General features: G+C 31.9%; 4 protein-coding genes across 5 annotated transcripts; 2 read left to right on the top strand and 2 right to left on the bottom strand.

Moving 5' to 3' along the window:
* The first annotated feature begins 502 nt into the window (after positions 1-502).
* Positions 503-1,103, top strand: LOC124825875 (protein S40-1-like). The gene has a single exon (XM_047298604.2). It carries the CDS (start codon positions 605-607, stop codon positions 926-928), a length of 324 nt encoding a protein of 107 aa, XP_047154560.1. The 5' UTR covers positions 503-604; the 3' UTR covers positions 929-1,103.
* A 6,523-nt stretch (positions 1,104-7,626) lies between these two features.
* On the top strand, positions 7,627-11,251 carry LOC124825933 (DNA-binding bromodomain-containing protein). The gene is made up of 11 exons (XM_047298680.2): positions 7,627-7,788; positions 8,207-9,022; positions 9,142-9,202; positions 9,273-9,419; positions 9,498-9,562; positions 9,659-9,710; positions 9,803-9,886; positions 9,972-10,093; positions 10,200-10,266; positions 10,505-10,626; positions 10,710-11,251. The coding sequence occupies exons 2-11, from the start codon at positions 8,300-8,302 to the stop codon at positions 10,956-10,958; spliced, it is 1,692 nt and encodes a 563-aa protein (XP_047154636.1). The 5' UTR covers positions 7,627-7,788; positions 8,207-8,299; the 3' UTR covers positions 10,959-11,251.
* Positions 11,252-12,371: 1,120 nt separating this feature from the next.
* EIF4E (eukaryotic translation initiation factor 4E) lies at positions 12,372-14,580 on the bottom strand. The gene is made up of 5 exons (XM_047298682.2): positions 14,215-14,580; positions 13,938-14,103; positions 13,276-13,401; positions 12,816-12,881; positions 12,372-12,721 (listed from the first exon to the last, which is right to left on the bottom strand). The coding sequence occupies exons 1-5, from the start codon at positions 14,496-14,498 to the stop codon at positions 12,671-12,673; spliced, it is 693 nt and encodes a 230-aa protein (XP_047154638.1). The 5' UTR covers positions 14,499-14,580; the 3' UTR covers positions 12,372-12,670.
* A 1,275-nt stretch (positions 14,581-15,855) lies between these two features.
* On the bottom strand, positions 15,856-20,391 carry LOC124825936 (serine hydroxymethyltransferase 3, chloroplastic-like). Of its 2 annotated transcripts, none has more exons than XM_047298684.2 (12): positions 20,292-20,391; positions 19,888-20,145; positions 19,272-19,467; positions 18,955-19,129; positions 18,742-18,859; positions 18,551-18,663; positions 18,329-18,451; positions 18,050-18,154; positions 17,820-17,906; positions 16,784-16,891; positions 16,534-16,606; positions 15,856-16,424 (listed from the first exon to the last, which is right to left on the bottom strand). In XM_047298684.2, exons 2-12 carry the CDS (start codon positions 20,093-20,095, stop codon positions 16,150-16,152), a joined length of 1,581 nt encoding a protein of 526 aa, XP_047154640.1. In that variant the 5' UTR covers positions 20,096-20,145; positions 20,292-20,391; the 3' UTR covers positions 15,856-16,149. The 2 variants fall into 2 exon arrangements, with proteins under 2 accessions (XP_047154640.1, XP_047154639.1); XM_047298683.2 differs by having other exon boundaries at positions 20,235-20,378.
* Between the last annotated feature and the right edge of the window lie 4,522 nt (positions 20,392-24,913).

Below are 24,913 nucleotides of genomic sequence, written 5' to 3'. Positions count from 1 at the left end.
ATTCATTGTGTTTGGAAAGTAACAGAATTCAGAGTAGATGCAGTAATCATTTAAATCATGTGCTTAACATTTAAAGAAACATAAACTCTTGACTTAATTCATTCAATATACCTTATTTTGGATAAACATTAAAACTGAACATTCAACAATAATGTAAATAATTCATTAGATTCGGAAACATGGAATAGGGTAAAACGAAGAGAATTAGGAAACGTAGAGACACAAAATTCAACTGGAAACCAAGATGAAGGCATGTGTAATTAAGATCACAGGTGAGATTTTTAATTGGGATTAACTGAGAGAAGGCACAGGAAGGAGTTAATTGCAAGAAAAGGAAATGTGGTGGTATTGAAATGAAGAAAACAAAAGTGGGACCCACAGGAAGAAAATTAAGAACTGGATTTGTTCACAAAATAGAGCCGACTCAGTGAATGAAACAAATTATAATGACGCCATCTGACAATACAAATCAATCCAAGTGTACCCAATACGTTTCCAAGGGATTCCCTTCCTGTTCTTATAAATAAAACCCCAAACCTTCACTGTTTCATTCCCAAACCTTACTTAACCCCCAAAACAATTCATAAAACATTAACCCAACCAAATGGCCGAGGAGTTCACGGAATCCGAGGTTGTTTTCTCAGACCACAGCCTCCGCCGAGGAGTCAAGGTGGCGCTGCCCCCGCCGCAGAGGATCACAATTTCAAAGCCTGTCAATATACCGGTTAGAATGGTTCGGCGGTGGGATTACAACGAGGAGGAGGAAGAGTTGGAGGAAATGAGGCCGCCGCATGAGATCGTTCGGCAGAGGGTCGCCGGAAAAATGGCATTCTCAGTCTGCACCGGGAACGGGAGGACTTTGAAGGGAAGAGATTTGAGTCAGGTCAGAAATTCGATCCTCAGGTTGACTGGGTTTCTGGAAGCCTGACATTGGAAGAAGCTGGAAAAATTGAAAGCAAAAACAATTGCCTCCATTTCTTGCGTTGTTATTGATTGGTTGATTAATTGGGTTAGCTTGAGATCGTTTTTGGAATCTCCTTAATTGTTTGTAACAGGAAAACATTTGAATTTAGAAATAAAATAAATTTATTCACAGATTTTAATTATGCTTTATTATTTAATTTCATAGCATTCGGTTTTCTTGGGGTATAGCTTGCTTCTGCGTGTTGGATGTTCTAAGGTGTGCGCAATCACCCACTTCTGGATCATTATTTTTGTTTTCTGATTGAAGATAAATTCAAAAGGAAGGTTTTTTTCCTTCTTCTGAAACACTCATGGTTTTCATGTGTCGGTGTTTTGCCATTAAAATGAAAACTTTGAATAATCACATGAGAAGACAGCTAGCTAAGAAGGAAAATTATAAAAAGAAGGAAAGAATTTAGTTTATAAGCACGTTATCTTAATAAACTTTTGTTTAAGTGATTGACATTTGGCTCAAATTCACTTTGCGAAGAAGTAATTAATCCAGCAGATTAATTAATGAGGAACTAATTAAATTACAATAGCGAAGAATTGCAAGAGGTTCTTGATAATCAATCGGTTAAGAAATTCAAAATATTTTGTTGATTGGATTATACATTGAAAGAAAGACTATTTAATACACAGTTCAAATATACAATTGTTTAATATTCTTTTTAGCCTCGTTTATAAATAAAGAAAATCAATGTTTACGCTAATTGCAAAATAAATCAGTATCGTTTAGTTCTACTACTGACATTTAAAAATAATTTTTGAGGCTATATAATTAATTGAGATAAAAATAATTAAAATTTTACTTATGTGTAATATAGTTTTAAGAAAATTGTTACTTGTAATTTTTTGTCAAGGTATTTAAAGGTTATTTACTATACTTATTTTGACCGTTCTTATAAAAATAAGTTTGATTTGGCTGTTTTGTTGAAAATCAATTTAAAATGTTTTCTATGTTTTATTTTTTTTGTCTTATATTCTTTTAAAGTCTTATATCTATGGGAGTCTAACTTTATCTTTTGTAACGAATATTCTGTAATATTACCTTGATTATTCACAATACTTTGACTATTCAAGTACAACATGAACTAAACTTAAAATAATAAATACACTAAAGCAGAAATAAATTCAGAGGATTAAAAGTAATAAAAAATTAAAAGCACGTCTTGTTAATGGTCAATAAAGTTTAATGTCCTTAATTAAAATTTGACAACTGTTTAATTATAGCAAACTAATTAACTAGCTCTTATGGTGAATAAAGAAAAGAAAATCAATGGCATTAAATATATTTTTTAATTTATGTATTTGAAAATGTAAAAACACATGGATGCGCTCTTTGAAAAGGAAATCAATATAGTAACATGGGTTTTAATTGTGAGAAAATACGCAGGAAAAAGATAGGCATGAAAATTTAGTAGTCTCCTTTTCCATACAATGACAAAAGTATATTCTTAGTATTTTAATAATGTGAGGACAAAATAGAATGATTGAGTACTTAATTTGGCATTCCACGTACACCTACCAATATTCTATTTTTTTTTTCTCATCTACATATCATTTGTCTCCTTGGAGAAGACTTATGTGTAAGTTTTTTCCCCTTGAATATAAATATTGAATAAATTAATGTAAAGTAATAATGAATAGTTTTATCATGTATCATATTTTTTAGTTGAATGAGAAGTAAAAATTAAAATTGAGTAGGATAAGTACACCGAAAACAATACGAATGAACAATGTACGAATCTGTAAACTACGTCTAGATACAATGTCAACCTCAGTGTACCTTGTCGTTTTACTCTTCACGTTTAATTTTTTTTTTAACTTTTAGCGTATGGATATAAAGTTCGTATTATGAAAATATGCAATAAATGCTTTTCGTGAGTGTCTTTGTTTAAATTTGCTAAAGAAAAATACTGTTGAATCGGTTTGAGCTATCTGAATCCTAGTACGACACTTTTGAAAATAGAAAAAGTAATTGTCTGTCCATGTATTAACGATTAAACTATAATTTGGTAATTAAAGGGGCAGATAGAGAGTCGTAGTGAAGAGATTACTGTATTATTCTAAAGACAAATATTGAAATGAACAATAAGAAATAAGACAGTGACGTTGATCGAGATTTGTTTATTACACAATAAATCAGTTGATGTATCAAATGATTAAGCCGAACTTTATCAGCACTTAACGATTGAAATCAGATTGCAAACCATGTGGAAAATGGGAATTGCTGGTGACTATCTTTATCCTCGTTTAATTTATTTTTGAGTGAAAGAAAGTTGGTCAAAGAGACACGAAGGAAGTTGAAAAAAATGAAAAGGATGATTCGTGGCGTTATCCATTTGGACAATTTGTTCTTTGGATAGAAAGAGGAAGTTTCGTGCGGGGTACTTGGTAGGATTATTGAAAGGTAGATTGGAAAATAGTATAAAAGTTATTTCAAAAGTTTGGGAAAATGATTGAGGGATAGTTATAAAGGGATATCGCTTTGGGGATATTACATTGTGATATGGTTTTGATGGCCCCTGATCCTCCACCACATCCTTTCATTTTATGGTGATTTATTTGTCCATTGCGCTATAGGGGTCACTCTTTCTAGCTACTTCTTACTTACCTTGCACATTAGACACGCACTCTTAGGAATAAAGGATTTTTTAATCTTCAAGTAAGCATTTGCATGTGTGGATGAAATTAATATACCTTTTATTTTCTACATTCTAATGTTTCTCCTGCCTTATTTCATAATTACATCACCATAACATTACTATTTACAAATAATAATAATTTTGTTGTAATGAATTTTCGACTTGTTCCCTAAAAGTCAAGTAAGTTAGAACATAAAATTAATTTAGAAGTTTTTATACTAATAGGAGTAAAAGTGCTCTCAACGTGGTGGTCATATGAATCACGGGTATTATGAATAGGATACGAATTTTGAGTAAAGTTCTCTACTAAAATTAAATTCAAGTAACTATGGAGTGAAAAGTGCACAATCATATCGTGTGGACGTTTGAGTAATCATCTAATACACCTGATTCAACTGAAAAAATTGAAAAATATAATAAAAGTTATGTACAACAATGTGATAAAAGAAAATTATATAAAAAAATACTTTCACTGATAATATTAAGCATTTGATGTGTAAAGAAAGATGACAGAAAAATTATGAAGGTTTATTTTAGAAAATACAACTAAATAAATAAAATAATTACGAATAAAATAGTTAGAAAAAGTAAACTTTAATAAAAATTAATGAAAAAGTTAATTAAAAAGAATAAAAAATATATAAGTAAAATATTTATCATTCTTATTTTGTTTGGAAAGTAATGAAATTGGTTAAAAACGTAGTTATTATTACCTACATATATGAATTGGTTTCTGCGTTAATTTGTCAGTGAATATTTTTTAATTGTAAACACCCAATTTTATCTGAATAAATAAAAAAAATAAGTACTTATTTTTTCATTTTATGGGTCACTAATTTATTTCCATGCAGTTCTCTTCTAATTACATGATGCTCCAACCACTCATCATAAATTTCTCTCATTTTATTTATTTTATTTTTATTTTTTGTTGGTCACTATCATTTGTGTTATTTTTTTTATTTGATTTTTGGCATGATTGATATTTTGCATTTGAAAATTAATTTTTTTTGGACAATTAAAATTAAAAAAAAATCATCTCGTGTTTATATGTCATCTTCTTTAATTTTTTTTATTTACGTTTTTTTATGTCTGCCTTTATTTTTTTTATACACCTCTCTTTTCATTTTTGTTACTTTGTTTATTTTCTTTTCAACTAAATAAATAAAATAATTACGAATAAGTAGTTAGAAAAAGTAAAATTTAATAAAAATTAATGAAAAAGTTAATTAAAAATATATATATAAGTAAAAATTTTATCATTCTTGTTTTTTTTCTAATGTTTTCTTTGATTTTGATGATTTTTATTAATCTATATTTTTTTTATGATTATTGATTTTATTCTAATCCACTTTTTCAGATGTTATGATTCTTAGGAGAAGGAATTTGAATGTGCTTCCTCCATATAATCCAATTTTTTTAATTTTAATTCCTTATTTAGAACCGACGACAATTATAGAAAAGCTACAAATAAAGGTCCTAGAAAGGTAATAAGACGAATAATTTCACTTGTTTCTTATAATATTATGTAAGCAAAGATAAGAGTGATTCTCTCTGCACCTCACAACCCTCGTCCTGCACCTCCAAAACAAATTTTAATTTCAACTTATGCCCTTGCCACAGTCAACGAGGAGAGAGAGGAATATTTTGGATTTTTAAAAAGTTGAGGAAAACTTAACTCCACTTCTCTGCCGCATCTCACGATCAAACCCTATACATACACCCCCTCCTTTGCAAACAGTCTCCTCTCTCTTTTTCACTCCATCCTCCTCCTCTCTACCATTGTGTCCCTGTATCTTCTCTCCGCTGCGTTCCTGCCATTGTTGCTCGCGTTCCTCCGTTGTTTTAGTCACAAATCTGGCGTCCAGAGGTTAGTAGCTTGCATCTGCTGTGTATTTTTGTTTGCTGTAATCTGTGGTTCGTTCGTCGTGGTTCGTGTTCGTCGTGGTTCGTGTTCGGTCACCGGAGCTCGCTGGAGGTGGACGTCCGCAGTTGGAAGTGCGGAAGGGGATCAGAACGCATTTTGATATGCGGCAAGGAGAAACGCAGTTCGATCTGCGATAAGCTCAAACCGCAGTTCGATCTGCGACACACATATACAACCGCGTTTCGATGTGCGGAAGCGGATAACCGGAGGTGGTAAAAGCATTGGAGCAGCTTCAGGAATCAAAGGACATGCAGAGAAAAGGTGTTGATCATAAACATCATCATGTACGCAATTCCGGCCAAGGCCGATCAACCGGCACCCCTGGTGGTGCAGATGTGCCTAGAATTGCTTCTGCTTATCCTAGACCTACAGCTTCTCTCCTTGGCGGTTGATACACTTTTGTGATGCGGCAAGTAGGAAGCAGAATACACAGGATTCAGAGGTTTAGGTCTGGCATGAACCATATTTATGTAAGCAATGTATAGTTTGCATTATTTCTGTTATATTTTGTGCTATATATAGATTTTTTTTTGCTGTTGTGGTCCTGATTGTTAGACATGCAAGAGTCTAATGTGGATCCTTGAGATTATGGTGTTCATTAATTTTGAACCCTGTAGAAATTTGCAACACTGCCCATGTGGTTTATGCTCTTCATATTTATCTTTTGCATTAAATATGTGAAAAAATCTTAATAATGTTGACTACCTGACATCCCTCCCCAACCACCATGTGCACCCTGCTTTTCATCTGCTTCAAATCATACTGGTAGCATTGTGGGTCACTTATGGTTCAACCCCCTGTGACATTTGTTGAAGTGACATGGATTTGGGAGAATCATTTTAAGTTATTTCTTGAAAATATAAAAGTATACAAACCAATGAAGTTTCTTTTGTTATCAAGCTTTCTTAATTAATTTTCAGTATATATCTAAAGTATATGATTGTATATACCGCAGTCTGCACATTCAATTCAGCAGGTATCTATTTATTTATTGATCTGTGTGTTCACACATTACAACATTATAGAGAAATGTTTTAAAATGTTGAAATTCACTTTAACCAAATCAGGTTCAATATATTAGAATATATATTGAGACTAAGAATTTATTGTCTGGTTTGTAATGGAATAAATTAAGTAAATATCACTCTAACCAAATACACACATATCACAAACCGCACTTCAAAGTGCGGCCTCAAAATAAAAAACGCAATTCGAAGTGCGGCTGCGTCTTTTCGCACCTCGAAGTGCGGTTGCTAACCTGTCTTCTTCCTTCTTCTTTCTCTCACCGTCACAACATATCTCCAAATCTTCCAACAACACTACCAGCACCCCGAGAATTTTAACCACAACTCAATCCAATTCAATACACAGTAAACAAGTGAAGTGAAGAAAAATAACTTGCTACAGTGCAAAACGAAGAACAAGGCACTTGAGGGTTTATAACCAAAAAATATTTTTGTGGTTGACAGTCAGAAAAATGGTTGGGGGTTAAAAAAATTAAATTCATTAATTACGTTTTGACTTTTTATTAAATGAAGGGCAAAGAGGTAAATTTGGAGGTGCAGGATGAACTGAGTGAGGTGTAAGAAGAATCACTCCAAATATAATTTTATGTTCAGTATTACCTTGATAAAAGTAATCATGAATTAAATATTTATGTACAGCAGTAATTTTAAGAATAATAAAAAACATGGAGGTGTGTATTTTATAACGTGTTGCAAATGAAAAAGCGCCATATAAATGTGTCACGATCATTTTGCAATTTGCCAGGCTGGCGGCAAGAATTTGAAACGGGCCGAGAAGCCCAAATTCTTAAAGCAGCTGTATTCGTACCTAATTATTATTGACATCACTCCACGCTTGCGGTTTAAAATTTAAATAAATATCTGATATTGTGTTAAAGATAAAAAGGTATTAGATATTTCCTGTATTATAAAATAAATATTCTTGATAGATATTTCGTTGCTCAAGAATCACATCACAATAGTAATTGAAATAATAATAGTAAATAGGAAAAGAAAAAAAAGGCGGACTAAAGCCCGCGAGGTAAAACAAGAGCCGTATCTATAAATAAATAAAAGGGAAAATAAAAAGTCAAGGCGACTCGTCGATTACCAAAAACCCTAGAAACCATACTGCTACACACACTCATCGCACACTGTGGTTTTGGCAGCGCGACTCATCTCCCTCCTCCCGTCGATCTGCGAGAGGGGCTTCCCAGCCCACTCTCTTTTTCTCTCTCATGCAATTCAGGTACGTTTGTTTCCAACCATAATTTGGATTTAGTCCAAAACTCGGTGCAATTCCGCGCTTTCTTGTTTATTCAGTGGAGTTTTGGTTCGCTTTGTCGATTTGAAGAATCTTATAGGGTGCTTCTATTTTGTTTTTAATTTTATTCGACGTGAATGGAGTGGGTTGTTGTTATTCTCGTCGGAATTAATGTCTTCGTTTTTTCTTTTAGTTTTTTTCGTGAATTATAATAGTGTCGATCCAATTCTTTTAAATTTTGGGTCGGGGAAATTGTTTGATTACCGCGAACGATTTTCGCCTTCAACAACCTGCAGTGCATGGTCTATTTGTATTTTGTAATTTATTAATTTTTGGACAATACGCTATATACTATATTTCCTCTACGATTTCCACTTTTTAATTTAGTTATCTTGGTATCCAGGTGATTTGTCTTTTCAATTTGGAGCATTGCCTTCTTGAAGGACGCCGCACCTTTGTCTCAGAAGTTAGAATTTTCAGCTTTTATTCCATCAGCATGATTACCACTGAAATTATAGCACCTAGTGCTAAATTGAAGATCAAGTTCTCAACCAAAAGGATGGACGTTGATTTTGGGGCTAAACGTGAGTTTGGACGGGAAGTGTCTCACACTGATGAAAGAAGGCGTTTTAATTCGAATGGAAAATCCTCTGGGCTGAATTCCCAGAAGAGGGGACAACCAGATAGTAATGAAGGCCAAAAGGTGAAAAGACAGAGGGTTGATCGAAAAGGGTCAGTTCAGTGTTCTACAATACTGAAGAGTTTAATGACTCATCCATATGGTTGGGTGTTTAGCAAGCCAGTAGACCCTGTGGCTTTGAATATTCCAGATTATTTTAACATCATAAAAAGTCCAATGGATTTTGGAACAATTAAAGCTAAGTTGGAGACGAACGGTTATTCGGGCACTGAGGAGTTTGCAGATGATGTCAGGCTGACTTTCTCAAATGCAATGACATACAATCCTCCCGGTAATGATGTTCATTTGATGGCAAAGGATCTACGTAGAATATTTGACCGAAAATGGAAAGAACTGGTTAGGAAATTGAAGTGTGAAGATGAACGCAGTAGAAGCGAGACTGAAACAGTGAAGGAAACTAGTGGAAGAAATCTTGACACAATGCATTCCCGAAATAAGGATTCCTGGCCTAAAAAGACACATGTATCTGAAAAGAAAGGAATTCACAAGAGTATATCACCGACCTCCAAAGATGCTAGTGTAAGTGTAATATTCAGCGATGCAATATTTTTCTGTGGTACATTTGTATGTCTCATGTTTCTTTTGTTTCTCTGGTGTTACTTTTTCAATGTGTTATATTGGAAATGTTTAACTTGTAGGTGGAGGCACCTAAATTATCACATATTCCTTGCAAGTTTATGGAGAAAGACTTGCACAAAGGTATGATGCTTTAAGAGTACTGTGAAGGTTTTTGGCTCTGGAAAGGAGCTAATAACTGTGCATTCTATAGGCAGAAAAGGTAACCGTGCTAGAGAACAGTCTGCTGGCTCGCTAAAGGCATGTTCTACTGCGCGCCCTGTCACATGCAAGTGTAGCACTTGTGGTGATACCAACTGTCATTGTGTAATTCAAAGCAACTCAACACAAGTGTCATCAGGTAGTTAGACAATCTACTGGCTGCTTATCTGATTCGCCACTTGTTTCCTTATTGACTTGTATCTTTTTACTGATTTAGATATATCATCTGAAGGATCAGAAGGAAGGGACCTAACTGCGTCTGGTGCTGATACGTTGAGACAGGTACTAAAAATATTATTGTCCATATATTAGTCAAAATAGGTTTGAGAAATCTTTTTTTACATGCAAATCTTAGAGAAACCTTTTGTCTACTTCCAGGATTGCCTGACTAAGGGTTCCTCACCCATGGAGAAGAAATCGGATTCTGATGGTGAGAATCATTTATGACTTCTAATAGTTAGTTATCTTGTATGTTTTCCATGCATGCGGATTTCATATTGTTGATTTTGATATTTTACATAGGGGCTGTTAGTTCCTTGGACAGTGAACATATTTGTCCTAGTTCTAAGCATGTACCTTTTACCACTGATGCCTCTTCTGGGGAAGGTCAGCACCTCGCTTCCTATCAAGTTAGCTGCTGCTACCTTTTTATTTGAATTGATATGATGCTAATGTCTTTTTGTTGCTTTAGTTTGGAGCACGTCTATCTTGCCTGTCCAGCTGTCTCCTAAAAAGGCTCTTCGTGCAGCTATGCTTAAAAGCCGCTTTGCAGATACCATTTTGAAAGCTCAGCAAAAGACCCTTCTTGAGCATGTAAGGCTTGTTATTATCTTGATAGCTGAACTTTCTCCTCTTTCCTCAGTAAAGGATACTTTTGAATGTCGTTGGGTTTTCTAATTTTTGTTATTTTGTTTATTAGGGTGATAAAGGTAATCCTAAAAAGATGCAGCTGGAAAAGGAGAGATTGGAAAGGATTCAGCGTGAAGGTGAGTGTGGTATATTATTTATATTTCTTTGGACATAGAAACTTTTTGGTAGAAGCATCTGTACTGTTTTGAACTTTGAAGGCTCTATTGTGAAATCCTATGTCCATGTTCCATTTATTCCGTGTACCTTTTCTGTATAAAAATGTGCTTTCTGTAATTTATATGTATATATTTGTCATCTGTATTCTGAAAGCAACCATTTGCTCATCTTATTCATTGTATGTTGCATGCTTAACAGAAAGAGCTAGAATCGAAGCTCAAATTAAAACTGCTGAGGCTGCTGCAAGAACGAGGGCTGAGGAAGAGTCAAGGCGGCGAAGAGAAAAGGAAAGAGAAGCTGCACGAGTTGCAATAGAGAAGGTTTTATTCATTATTTATAATTGGTTGGAAGTTAAATTTTCCGTGATCATGTAATTGAGTATTTAATTTGATGTGTTTTGTAGATGAGAAGAACTGTTGATATAGAACATAATATGGAGATCATAAGAGAACTGGAAAGTTTGAGTGGATGCACGCTATCTTATAAGGCGATGGGCGGCAGAAATGGCTACAAAGTTGCATTGGACACATGGGATAAACCTCAGTTTGAGAATCCATTGGAGCGGCTTGGTTTATTTATGAAGGAAGAGTATATCGTAGAAGATGAGGAGTTTCTGAACGGAGCCAGAGAAGAAGGGGAAATTTTTAACTGATGCAGTTTAATACTTTCTACCAACTCTAAGTGTTTATATTAGACAGGGAATAGACCATTATTGTAAATGCACTTACTGTGTCAAATCAAGCCTTTTTGAGTATAACTGCCTTATTACCCCTCCTATCTAGGTGAACTGCACGCTAGCAATTTTGTTTACAATCTTAAATCATTCATTTGAACATACGTAGAAGGCCTTTTTATACGTGTCTCTCTTAAATGTAAATATTTAGATTAATATCCCAAAAAACGATACTCCTGATTTGTTAAAAAGTTTTGTTTACGTGTGTACTATACCGGTATGTATTAATTGTTTTGTTTTTTATTTTTATGAGTGATAGGAAAATACAAGGTCAATTTTTTTTCTCCTGCCTTGGAGTAAATTTTTTATATTAGACCAGGGACCGTTAAGGGTAAATTTTTAGGAGAAAATGTGAGTGTAATATGCCGAACTCAATCTGTTAAACTATAATATTACTTCGTAGATATTATTATTGTATAATTTTTTTGCAATGTATTAAATCAAGTATGAGTGTGGATAAATTTTTATAACTCTTTCTGTGAAAATTATTTTAGTTCTTTGTAAGTTATAGTTGTTTAAATTTCTTGGTATGTTAATTTGTGAAAGCTATTCTATATTAAGTTATACGAAAGAAAAATTACCTGGTTGAATAGTTTTTTCACGAGTTAAATTTTGAAAAAGATATAATTATTTAGACCAATAAATTTATGAAAATAGTTAATTTTTAGTTTATTGAAAATTATTTGGATTACTCTTAAAAGTTCTGTGTGCTACAATTATTTAATTGAAGCATATCAAAGCTTCACATCGAAACACGTATAACTTGCAAACGTTCATATGAATGCAATATTTTCTATAAGGTATTTTGAACACAAGATTAAGTGTATTACCGGAAGCTTTTAGAAAATTTAAGAGATGTATTGTAGTCATTATTCTAAGATTATGTTAATTTACTATTTCAAATCAATCAACTAATTTTTTAAATTTAATCATTTCAAGTTAGTATTTGAATCTTAGAAATCTTGCATTTACACTTCTGCACCGCGGTTTTAGCTGCTGTTTTTTAGTTAATTAAAGTGCACCTTGGAATTGCTTACAAAATTTCTTTTATTGCCATTTTTTCGTTTATTTTAATATTATAATCTTATAATATTACTAAATGTCTTAGTTGTAATTATTGTTAAACTTTTATCAGTGTAAAAAAAGAAAAACATGTAACGCCTTAAGCATTTTCCTCATCTACTACTGCTCCCCTCAGTATAACTTCTGATAATGCAACCACAACGAATTAGATAGATGTACCAAAAAGTGTTATATTTTTCGATCATAAACGTGTTATATTTTAAGATTTGACACGTTAAGTTTTCCATCAACACAATATGCACTTTCCGGTATTTGAAGGAGAATCTTCATATCAATCCAAGGATGCAAGTTTGGTTCCATTTTCTAACTAATGGTAGTACATTTATACCCTAATCACTATATTATTGATGATGAAACATCTTCAGTAGGAAATATTCTCCGAGCACAACAAATAGGAAAGTACTACAAAGATATAAGAGACCAAAAGGGCTTAGAATTCAGCTCAGCTACAGGCAGGAGGAAAGACTGAGCATCTAAATGCCAACTCTTCATGCAAGAAATGTACCGCATCCTTCATTTGCCACCCACCTTTTAATACGCTATACACTTCATATCACGTATTTATTTTTAGCACTCCTCTCATGCTTCATTGCATCCTCCTGGAGATCACAGGGCAACACAAATAAAAACCCAAAATACGAAACAGATTAACCTAATTTGGAATTAGATAAACATAGATAGCTTTCCACTCACATGAAATATAAAGCCTATTGTCTCATTGTAATCAAGAAACTCCTTCCACTGCTTTCCAATGCTCATCTGCAAGAAGAAAAATGTTTGATACTCCTCAAGTTACCACAACAATTCGAGAGAAGATTTAAGGTTTAGACAGTCACTAAAGATCCTCACTCCTAATGAGAACGAACATAAGTAAAGCAGGGTTTAGACAGTCACCAAAGACACTCACTCGTAATGAGAACAAATATAACATGTAGTTTTCTAACGTTGCTGTTATTCAGTGTAATCACAGAAAGTCATCTTGGAGAATTCAAGAGTAAATTAGATGAGGTATGTCTAATACACATTCCTCAATAATTCTGACATAACATGAGGGTTTAATTAAGATTAGCCAAATCTCCCTCCCAACTTGCAGAACCATAGACAATAAAGGGAAAGACAAACAAAGCAAAATAAATAGGTAAAAAAAAGTCACCTGAGCAGCTTCATTTGAAGCATTCTTAGTCCAAATAGAAATTTTATCCTGCCTATTTCTGACATTCACGACAGCTCCACAAATTTCATCTCCGTGATCAAACTGTTCTCCAATCATTGCCAACAACTAGAGGCAGCAGGAACAGAGAAAACAAAAGCACTATTAGTTAGGTCACAAATAAATAATTTATTTTACATACACTACTCAATGCAATTTTTTTTCACTCAAACATCCGTTAAGATTGGTTCATTTCTGTATCATCCAATTCACTAATAGAATATAAAATCCAAGCCCTATCCCTACAAAACATTCTCCGGTATCAAAAAATAAGAAAATAATTTCAATTACGAGTTTTAGACTAGCTATTACAAAAAATAACTAGCCGTATCAAACATCCGTTAAGATTGGTTCATTTCCTGTGTATCATCCAATTCACTAATAGAATATAAAATCCAAGCCCTATCCCTACAAAACATTCTCCGGTATCAAACAATAAGAAAATAATTTCAATTACGAGTTTTAGACTAGCTATTCCAAAAAATGACTAGCCGTACATGACGATTCGTTACAACAGTAACACATGCTAATTAAATTCACAAGTTATACTCCACAAACAAATGAGCATTTTGTTATAAAAAACAGAGGCTAATGTAAAACAATACCGTATACAACCAACTGGTATCAGATTTGTTCCTTTGGAAAGTCATGGTCCATTTTCCACCATTGGCGCAGATAGGGTCCTCCCATTTGGGCTCAATCTTATACTTGAAGCAGTGAAAGTCCGCCCCCACACCCAACTTGCTCGGGTGGTGAATGTTATTGTAAATGCTGAACAATTTTCATGTAAAAAAAACAAAGGGTTAGCTTTTGCAAGAATCAAGAAAGAAACAATTAGGTTAAGACCCAGAGGGAGGGGAAGGGAAAAGATCAAAGCTTGACCTCCAAAACTCTTCGACGGTGGCGAAGGTGTATATGGGTCGGATGGAACTGCCCCATGCGGCTTGTTTGGACTTGGCGGAAGCGCTGTCGAACCAGAAGGTCCAGGAATTCTCGAGAGGGTGGGGGTTGCGGAGGAGTGCGGACGGAGGCTTGGAGGCAGCCGAGGCGGCGTCGTCGGCATCTTCGAGGATCTCCCCATCTTCGAGATCGTCGTCGTCGTTGTCGACCCTGCTAGGGTTTTGGTCATCGGTGATAGTTGATTTTTGTGAATCTTCCACAACCATTTTTAAGTTCACACTTTTTCCCTTTCTTTCCTTCTGTGTTCTTTGTGCTAAGAGATGCAAATAGATGCGTGTATTCGGTTTCGAATCACTGATTATAGGTTATTTTTAATGAAAACAACAAGAGAGAGAGAGAGAGAGAGAGAGAGAGAGAGAGAGAGACTGGTGGGCTGGGCTGGTTTGGGCCGAGCCACTCACAACTCTTGGGCTTCAAGCCCCGTATTGGTAATCGATGTCGCTTATTACCGGTTGAAAAGTGAAATAGAAGTACCATACTTTTCGAAAGTGCGGTACCAATTCTTTTCAAGAGGAAAATAATACTACCAGTAATAACTCATTTTTTCTGTCACACTTATGCTATATATATATATATTATTTGTTGAAGTTTATTAGAATTCACAAAATTACATGGGTTTTACTCTTTTTTAAAGAATCTCACTTATAATTTTGAAGCTTTTAATAAATTTTAATTAATAAAAGAGTTTGTATGAGGAAGAATATTGTATCAACACTCCTCTTAATTGAGTGTTATGAGAAACCTTACTAACCAGCTTGTTTTAATTATTTAGCAGCTATTTTACGTGAAACATTCCTTACTAACAAAATTATTCATAAAATGAATAGATTATCCTTGTAATATAACAAATGGACTCATTCGAAATTTAACGATTATACCAGTAAATAGTACTTGTGTCTTTGTTATTATTATGTTATATTATTATACTCTTTTAAGTATATCAACATAATTTAATATCTTTATTTAAATTCTGTAAAATCATTTTTAAAAAATAAGAATGACATATAAATGTGTTACATTGAATTAATTCTCTGAAGACTCTTGACATACGTGCGACAAAAAATAACTTATAAGTTAGTTGATTTATATTTTAGTTAATTAGTAGTCGATAAACTCAAAGGTAATAAATTTATAAACTTGAAAATATAAAATTACATAAGCATGTGCTTTTAGAAAAAAAAAACATTATTATGCAACTATAACTTTTAACATTTTAAAAATAATTATTTTTTTGGAACTTTTATTTTCTTTCTAAAAGCTTCATATGTTTTTTTTATTTAGATAAATATTTTTATTTCTAATTGATTTATTAAATATTAACTAAATTTAAGTTTTATTTTTCACAAATTTGAATTATTTTATTTTTCAATTTAAACTATTATTTAGTTGATTTTATTTTTTAGTTTTGATGTGTAAAATTATAGATAATAATAAGTAAAAAAAAATTAAAAATAATAAGAATATATTAAAATATAAATAATAAAAACTAAAAAAATTACAAACTAAAATATAAATAAAGTAGATAAATTATTTTCAAAACAAACCATTTTATAAGGCTTAAACTAATTTATAAGCTAAGATCTGTTTATTAAGCAGCCATACTTATACCACAGATAGATTGTTTTACATGATTGGACCCAAAGTTTTCTACAACTTTCTCAAATTGCCACGTCCCAAAATACTTTATGATGGTGTTATCTTCTAAAGAAAGCCATCGTCAATGATCAAACCCTATAAGGTAGATGCTGAAACTCCATAGTAACATACAACATATTCTTAGCATCATATCGAAGCATGTTTATTATACAAAATTTTTTAAGAGTGTCTCAGTTTTAAGTGCTCATTAAGCAGGTACACTCAGACTCCGGGTATCGGATACTGAATAGTAAGAGCTTCAACTTTTCTGCGCAATTCTGAGACCTTTCCCCCCAAGGGAAATTCAGAAGATGATACAAACTTCAAAAACTCTTGGAGCTTCGTTCCTGAGACCAAACTTTTGGCTTCAAGACTTATTTGCACTCCCTCATGAATTAAATCTGCAATTAGTGCGAATTCTTTCTCACCAAGTCCTCTTGTTGTCATGGCAGGTGCCCCAATGCGAATGCCTCCCGGAACAAGGGCACTCTTATCACCTTTTTATAGTAAGCACATGTCAGAAATAACGGGTCATAAATATCACGGTGAACAAGCATAGATGCCAAACTGGTGCACGCAAGAAACAACACAGCAATAAGATCTCACCAGGCACTGAATTTTTGTTGAGGGTTATAGAAGCCATATCAAGAATTTTCTCCACCCGAGCACCATCAAGACCCTATCGAACATGTTAATTAATATGAAACATAGCTAACGTTAAAAAATGATCATATATCAACTTGCATATCATGCCCTTTTGCGTTGAAACATGTCAATCTATAATGGATGAACGAGCAGAAGTAGGGAACGAAGTATATTTTGTGACACACATAAAAGAAAGGAACAAGAAGCTTACAGAAGGCCTTAGATCAACAAGAACCAGGTGATTGTCACTACCACCAGAAACCAGTTTATATCCATGCTCAATTAACCGCTGAGCAAGAGCTCTACAGTTAGCAACCACCTGCAGGATAGTATTATTATGAGTGTCAATAAGTGTTATGTGCCAAACTCTATATATGGCTATGCACGGTTCCCTTTTTTCTTTTTAAATCAAACCGAATCAAACCAAACCACTCTAATGAACTGGTTTTGTCCAAATGGATCTTTGCCCAGTTCAAGTTCAGTGATAAAATAAAGTGACTTTAATGCTCTCTGATTCATGAAGGGCAACTGATAATATGTAAACCAAAAATGCAAACTGTGCACATATTAAGAAACATGCACAATGCCTATTAACTCCCATTAGTTTGCAAAAAGAATCTCAACTCTAATTTATTGCATTCCTATATATAACCTATATCCAGACTTGTTTTGAAGTAGATTTTGGACCTTTCTGAGTACCTACTGGGAATCTGCATTGTCACGTAAAATGGAAGGTCAGAAATGCTGACTAAGGCCTAGTGTGGGTAGGGCGAGAAACCCCAATCTACCTTAATATCTGTAATTTGGAAGCTAAACTTCTATTGGACACAAATGGGGTAGGCTTCATAATTTTATTTTTCTTTTATATTTTGCAATTATTGATTCTATGATTATGAAGTGATAGGAAGGGACTACCTTCAAAACATACAAGAGAAATGGTAAAGCAAAATAGCATTAGCGTTCTGCACTTCTTAATGACACGTCTATATCCTCTAGTTTTGGATTGAAAGAGTTGGAAATACATGCGAATCGTGCCTAATGTAACATCTATCTTCATTCCGCATTTATTCCACAGGACCATGAGAATAATTCTAGTGATCAGATTAGCTGGCAAAACAATCTATTTTATTTCTTATCAATACAGAGTAGCAACCTTGGTGGATTCAAAATTAAGCACCAAAAGGATTTTTAAAATGATCATGTACACAACCCTTATGTCCAATGATGAAATGGGCAATCGGTAATACCTTATTCTGGTAATTTTTAAACTCTGGAGACTGGGCATACTTCAAGCAAACTGCTAGTCCTCCAATTGTGTGGTTATGAGGACCCCCCTGGACAAATCTATCACTATCAAATCACAGAAGGAGGAAGGTAAAGAGTACGCGTGCATCTTAACTCCATAGGAGCACAGGATCTAATGCACCTGAATTAGAATAGTTAGGATAAAACTATTAAGAGAATATTCATAATTTACCTGTAGACCGGGAAAAACAGAATTGTTAATGGCGGGCTCCAGATCAACCCCATGCACAGGATCTTTCTTGAAGAATATCATACCACCTCTTGGACCTCTTAAAGACTAGAAGAAAATATCCAACAGACTAAGTCACAGGTGTGCCAAGTGTAGCAAAGAAAAGTAGTTACTTAGAGTTTCAAGCAACATAGCATCCAGTTTGTACACAAACTAAATGCAGATTCTTCTCTTTTTTATTTTAAATGCAAAATTGTGGCATAAAAATATCTCAAGGCAAACCTTGTGGGTTGTGGTGGTCACAATATCACAATAGTCAAAGGGACTAGCAAGTACAGATGCAGCAACAAGCCCACTTATATGAGCCATATCCATCATAAGAAAAGCACCTACTTCATCTGCAATCTTTCCATGCATAAAAGATGTGATTAGCTTCTTGCCAAAAAGAAAATCATATAATGAGCAATATATAATTCCAGATTATTCCATATATACAAAACATACTTTTCTCATGCGAGGGTAATCAATGTCCCGAGGATAAGCACTAAACCCCGCAATAATCAGCTTTGGCCTGAAGAGATTAGCAGTTTTCTCCAGCATATCATAATCAATTAGACCTATTATGATGCCAACATGGGGTAAAAAATGAGTCATCTAACAAATTTGAAATAACTTTAATGAGAAAACAAAACCACCTGTTGATTCGTCAAGTCGATAAGGCATAGATTCAAAATAAATTGAAGTAGCAGATACACGTTTTTTAGGCGTCATGAATCCATGGGACAAATGTCCTCCATGAGGCAAGTCCAAACCCTGGAAACAAACCATTGCACATCATAACTATTACAATAATGGGCTGCGATTTGGAATAGCCAAACAAGATCAAGGATACGTCAAATAGATTTTACCATAATTCGATCATGTGGTTTAAGAACTGCAGTGTATACTGCAAAATTAGCTGGGGATCCAGATAATGGTTGAACATTAACACCCCATTTGGTTCCATCTACATGAAATGCGGCCAGTGCCCTTTGTTGGCATAGGGTTTCGAGCTCATCAATGTACTCATTCCCACCATAGTACCTTCCATTTAAAATGAGCTTTAATGAAATTTTAATTATTGAAAATGAATAAATCAAACACAATTTCCCATTTTCTATGAACAAAGTCTCGTTACCAAAACAAACATAAAAACAATATTTTCTTAAATCAAAGAGATCCTTACCTTTTACCCGGCAATCCTTCTGAATACTTGTTTGTGAGGCATGAACCAACTGCTTCCATCACAGCTCTAGATGTAAAATTCTCAGAAGCAATAAGCTCAAGACTTTTAAATTGCCGGTCCTTCTCCTTGTCAATAATTGCACGAACCTCAGGATCGGCTTCAGTCAAGCCATGGTCCAGGAAGCTACTTCCATCACCTAATATTCGCAATTACATGTGATTCCACGGACAAAATAAATCATTTAGCCATACATCCAATTACCAGTATACTGGAACCAAGCCAAAATACTAAACATCAAAACAGAGAAAATTAGATAGAAACAAATATTCCAAAGTCCAAAGCTATTTATTATTGTGAAAGAGATCTGTTCAACCCTTGAGTCTCAAATACATACATACATCACTTGATTATCAAAATAAACTGAGGGCCAGTTTTAACACCCTGCCATGCCAAATATCAAGGAAGAACAAAAATAGCGAATAAGATCAAACACTCACAAATATAAAGAAAAGGAGCCTATAGAGCATAGCAACAACCTTAATCATTTCAAATGAAAAAGAAAATATCAGTCATTAGGACAAGACAATATTTGAAGAAGATGGTAGATTACAGTTACCTCCAATTTCAGGAACAGAGAAAGACAGAGACGACGGCTTCCCAGTGACTAAACTCCCTTCAACAGGGGAAGCTTTGCATGGCTTCATATTGCAGAACTTCACTTCAGATACAAACCCGCAGTTATTGCCATACCCCTTTGCGGGGAAACCCATCCCCTTGGTCCAAACAGATTGTTGCAGAGAACCCATCATTGTACAAGCTTGCATCTTTTGCTTCTTTTGCTTCAGAAATTACACGGGATAATAACACTCATTCCCTACATAGTGCAGTAAGATAGAAAACAGGGACAGATTAATACACAACATGCCACAACAAGGTAAAGTAAAATAAGGATTGAGACTGTACTTCAAAACATGCATGCAAATAAATTGGATAGAATAGTTTTGAAGAGAGAATTGGTACCAAATAAAGCTGACACCAAAATCAACTATATGTTAAAGGAGAGAATAAGAGGGATAACTATTGCACAGTGGCCTCTTTGCTCAGACAGGTTAGGGTTTTGATAAAAGAATAGATTAGCTTTAATTTATTTATGGTTTAAATATATTTTTATTTTCTTATGGCATAAATTATTTTAAGATCTTTTACCAATTTTATTTGTATACAAAAGTTTCATAAAACTCACGTCCTTAATAGAATATTTATTTACTTATATAAATATATGTTAAAATAAAAAAATAGTTTTTATATTTTTAATCTGATTGTTAATGTATAATCAACTTTCGAATCATCACAGAAGAAAGTTCACCACATATATTTATATTTTTAAACTTAAAGATTAACAAAGAAATATGGTCAATAGATTTTTTTTTTGTAAAAAAAAATCATTTTTATTATATATAATATGATATATATCAATTTATATTTTTCTTATTTTATGAATTGTTAATGTATAATCAACTTTCGAATCATCACAAAAGAAAGTTCACCACATATATTTATATTTTTAAACTTAAAGATTAACAAATAAATATGGTCAATTTTTTGTAAAAAAAATTATTTTTATTATATATAATATGATATATATCAAATATTATATTTTTCTTATTTTATGAAAGTTAATATACTACATGGATCTTATTTTATTTAATGGATATTTTTAGATAAGTAAAATAATAATAATAATATAATACTAATATAAGCCCAAAAGGTACATTTAATAACAAAATAGTTAAACATTAATATTATAATTTAGTAACATAAATGTTTTTAAATTTAGGAAAAAAATTGTTTTGAATTTTAAAAATAAATGTACCTAGTTTTTATCATTTATTGTTTTTATTCTCAAATATTTTCAAAATTAATTGATGATGTGAATAAATTGGTTTTTCATATTGACCGTAAGATAATAGGTTAGCGAAATCAAATTTAAAAAAGTAATTTAATTTAAATGGTAAAACATATTTAAGAATTTATCTATTATTTTTAGTTACTTATTTCAGGTTCTATAACTATACAAAATTTAGTTTTCGATTTTATATACTTACCTGTCACTAATTTTATTTTTACACATATATTAAAAAGAGAAAGTAAAGTTAACATAAATATAACTTGACTATTCGAGATTGTGACAATTCCAAAAATTCTATAACAATCATCTAATAAATATTAATTATCATCTGTTCTTTGGAAAATTTTAAAAAATTGGTTTGCTTAATTAAATTTCAGTTTGAAAGACGATTACGTGTGATAGTAGCACCTCAGGATGTTCAATCTTGAAGACGGTTTCCTTTTATTGGAGCTGTAAAATTAATGTAATGTTTTAAATATTTGTGTTTTCTCAAAAGATCAAATAAAACATTAAAATATAAAATAATAAAGAAAATTATTTTTTAAAATTATTTTGGCCCAAGACAAAAATTAATCTTGTTTCTATGTATTTTCAAGAACGAAGAAATCAAAGTTACATAATTCTTTTTTAATTTATTTGAGAAAATTAATATTTTATTTTTTATTTATCAAGTGAATTCAAAATATACTTTTAGTTTGGAAGATTAGTGTATTACGTATATCCAAATATACTTTGGTCATGTCAGCATAAGACTTGCTTTTAGTTGAATAGATATAAGCTCACTAAGACTACGTATATCTAATCCACATACGTTCAACCAGATTGTTAGTCATTATAATTTACAATTAAGCTAAGGAACAAAATATTAACTTAAGATTATAAATAATTAGGTCATGTGGGTTAGACTCATTTAAGTAAATATCCACAATTACATATTAATTAATTATCGAATTTATTATCATTTAATACTTGCTAATTTAAGTATTGAGTGTTTTTCTTAAAAACATAAACCCTATTCAGATTAGAGAGAATGAGTATCATTTTAAAATGACAAGTTCTTTGTACATAAAGTTAGAAGTTCATGAATTTAGAGTCTTTACAAAATATATTCATTTTTATAAAAATATTTATTGTAATAAAAATGCTAAGCATCATTATTATAATTTTTGTCATCTCAACTATACTAACATTACAAAATTCACCAATTATTTGTCACCAAATAAAAAATTATTAAAAATAAAAAAATAAAATAAAAAATAAATAAAATATGAAAAATTACTCATGACAAAATTTACATTTCAAAACATAAGCAAATTAACTCTAATTTTATTCAGTTAACTCTTGATTCATGCCAAAGTACCATCTAAATTACATAAACATAGTTTTCATCTGAACACGATATATAATTTCATGATAAATATTAATTGATATTCTATATTAACTGTTAAACAGGTGAACCTTTTTCTTTTTATAAACTTTCCTTCGTCACAAAATCTTTATATGAATAATTGTTTTTTAAAATCTATAATACCGATAATTTGTGTGCTTTAATTGAGTACAATATTATAAAATCAGTAACAAAAGTATAATATCTAAATTAGTAATTGTTTAGCCATACGCGCAGAGTCGTTTTTGCATAAAATGTTTGTAAAATTAATCGCTGATAAGATTGTAACATTATTATTATTTTATAGTTTGCTTACAAAATAAAATAATCGTAAATAAACACACTCTAAATCATTGGTTAAAATTTCATAGAAATAAGAAATTTTAATAAGTCAAGTTGTTGTTTATTCTAGTTTTATGATTTTAATAAACCTCGTCCTATTCAGCGGAGAAAGAGACTTTCCTTCCTTACCTTGTTCTTGCTTGTGTAGCCAATGAAATCCACGAAGGGTTTCGTGTGTTGTTAATACTAACCATTAATAGTAAAATTATTTTATATTTGGTTTACCAAATAAAATAATCTTAAAGATTTTTTTATCTTAGTTTATTAGCTAATTGATTTGATTTATTAATAGTTTATTAAGAAGAGTAGGGATTTCGATAACTACTAGTGCGAAGATAATCTTTCCAGGTCATGATGTTAAGTTTGTTTTGTTTGTGGTGCAGCTGTGGATAAGTTGCTTTGTAGGATTAAGCTCATAAATTACATTATAACATTTTTAGTTCACTTTCAATTTTTTTAATAAATTTAACTATTTTAAGTTGAGTTTTCATTAGATTATTTTAGTTTATTTAGTATTTAGAATTTTTATATATTTTTAATTAAGTTTTTGTTATTAAAATTTTTTGATTAACTATTTATATATATATATATATATATTTTTTTTTTTTAATCAAATCCTTATAATTAAATTTTCATATATGTGACTAATATGAAAAGGAAGAAGAAAGGTAACAAAGAAAATAGAAGAGAAGTATAAATAAGAAAAACAGATAAAGAAAAATCACCAATATAACGTTAGAACTCTTCCAAACATCTCTTATCAGTGTTTTCGAAACTAAAATAATATTCGTACTTTATTGTGATATCACAGGTTTACCCTTTCATTCTAAATGAAAAAACAATCATACGCAATACTTTTTGTTTACCTTTCGAAAGTCACAATCACTATTTTTTTTTTTAAATCTCCTCCAACGAAGAAAAAACAAAACAAAAGAGAAAGAAGAATAGGAAAAATAAATAACTAAATAATCATCATAACATCAAAGTATCACTAAATAACATTTCTTTTGAAACTACAATAATATCTTCATATTTAAAAAAAAATCCACAATCTTCAAATCCTTATTATAGCTCTCAATATCGTCAATACCATCAATAGACCTTTAACAACAACAAAAATCACTAATGTTAGACACACGTAAAAAAAAATAATAAAAAATCATCTAACATTAGTTTAATTATTTGATTCGAAGAGATTTTGAACTATTATTAAAAAGAAAAAATATTAGGATAAAAATACGCCAACGAAGAAAATAAAAAGTAGCATGAAAGAAAGAAAAATATTTTGAAATGTAAATTGATACTATTGTAAAAAATATACAAAGAAAGAGAAAAACAATAACAGAAATACTTCAATCAAAATAACAATAAATATTAATAACCCACTAAATAAAAAAACATATAACACAATTGTGTATCAAAGTTTAATTTTAAAAATTCAGTTACTAAAGATAACTTTCTATAAATTTAATTGTTCAATTCTTTTATGTCTAATAGAATCCTAATGATGCACACATTTAATATAACTTATTATACGGCCATAGTTTGGACTGAAAAAAATATATTCCAACACCTCTTTTTTTATTTTATGCAAAGATTGAATACTAATTTACTAAAAACTGGGCTACGAAAAAAATGGCCACACATATTTTCTATCAGAGTTTTTCTTTTTCTGCCAAGCAGTGAAGAAATCTTATCTTCAAAAGATTCCTCACTTTTCTTGCATTGCAGTCAAGATAGTGAATTATTCTTCTCCATTTATATGATAACCTCATACAACTTTCCTTAGCTAGAAGGTAGAACTGAATTAGATTCGCTTCTTTTACAAAGTCAATTGCATCTCAACCTTTGTGCATCAACATCAATTTCATAGCTAAAAAACGTAGCCGACCCTCTCATTGCCTTTTTCTAAAGGGTTTATCCATCCAATTGCAGAGAGAAACAATTGCTAATGATTAGTTTTTCAGTTGTTCTATAAAATATCTAAGATTGTCGTATTCATCA

This window comes from Vigna umbellata, chromosome 5, assembly GCF_029865625.1.
Source record: "Vigna umbellata cultivar VRB3 chromosome 5, Vumbellata_1.0, whole genome shotgun sequence".
NCBI classification, from domain to species: Eukaryota; Viridiplantae; Streptophyta; class Magnoliopsida; order Fabales; family Fabaceae; genus Vigna; species Vigna umbellata.
Note: the sequence above shows the minus strand (reverse complement) of the source record. Positions and strands in the feature narration are given on the sequence as shown.

Coding starts and splice junctions, on each gene's coding strand:
- LOC124825936 (XM_047298684.2), bottom strand. CDS start 20,095: ATGCAAGCTTGTACAATGATGGGTTCTCTGCAACAATCTGTTTGGACC. Junction 18,452..18,550: donor ATTACCCTCGCATGAGAAAA/GTATGTTTTGTA, acceptor ATGCATGGAAAG/ATTGCAGATGAAGTAGGTGC. Junction 16,425..16,533: donor CAACAAAAATTCAGTGCCTG/GTGAGATCTTAT, acceptor TACTATAAAAAG/GTGATAAGAGTGCCCTTGTT.
- LOC124825875 (XM_047298604.2), top strand. CDS start 605: ATGGCCGAGGAGTTCACGGAATCCGAGGTTGTTTTCTCAGACCACAGC.
- EIF4E (XM_047298682.2), bottom strand. CDS start 14,498: ATGGTTGTGGAAGATTCACAAAAATCAACTATCACCGATGACCAAAAC. Junction 13,402..13,937: donor ATACCAGTTGGTTGTATACG/GTATTGTTTTAC, acceptor TGCTGCCTCTAG/TTGTTGGCAATGATTGGAGA. Junction 12,882..13,275: donor CTTCAAATGAAGCTGCTCAG/GTGACTTTTTTT, acceptor TTCTTCTTGCAG/ATGAGCATTGGAAAGCAGTG.
- LOC124825933 (XM_047298680.2), top strand. CDS start 8,300: ATGATTACCACTGAAATTATAGCACCTAGTGCTAAATTGAAGATCAAG. Junction 9,563..9,658: donor GTGCTGATACGTTGAGACAG/GTACTAAAAATA, acceptor GTCTACTTCCAG/GATTGCCTGACTAAGGGTTC. Junction 10,094..10,199: donor AAAAGACCCTTCTTGAGCAT/GTAAGGCTTGTT, acceptor TTTGTTTATTAG/GGTGATAAAGGTAATCCTAA.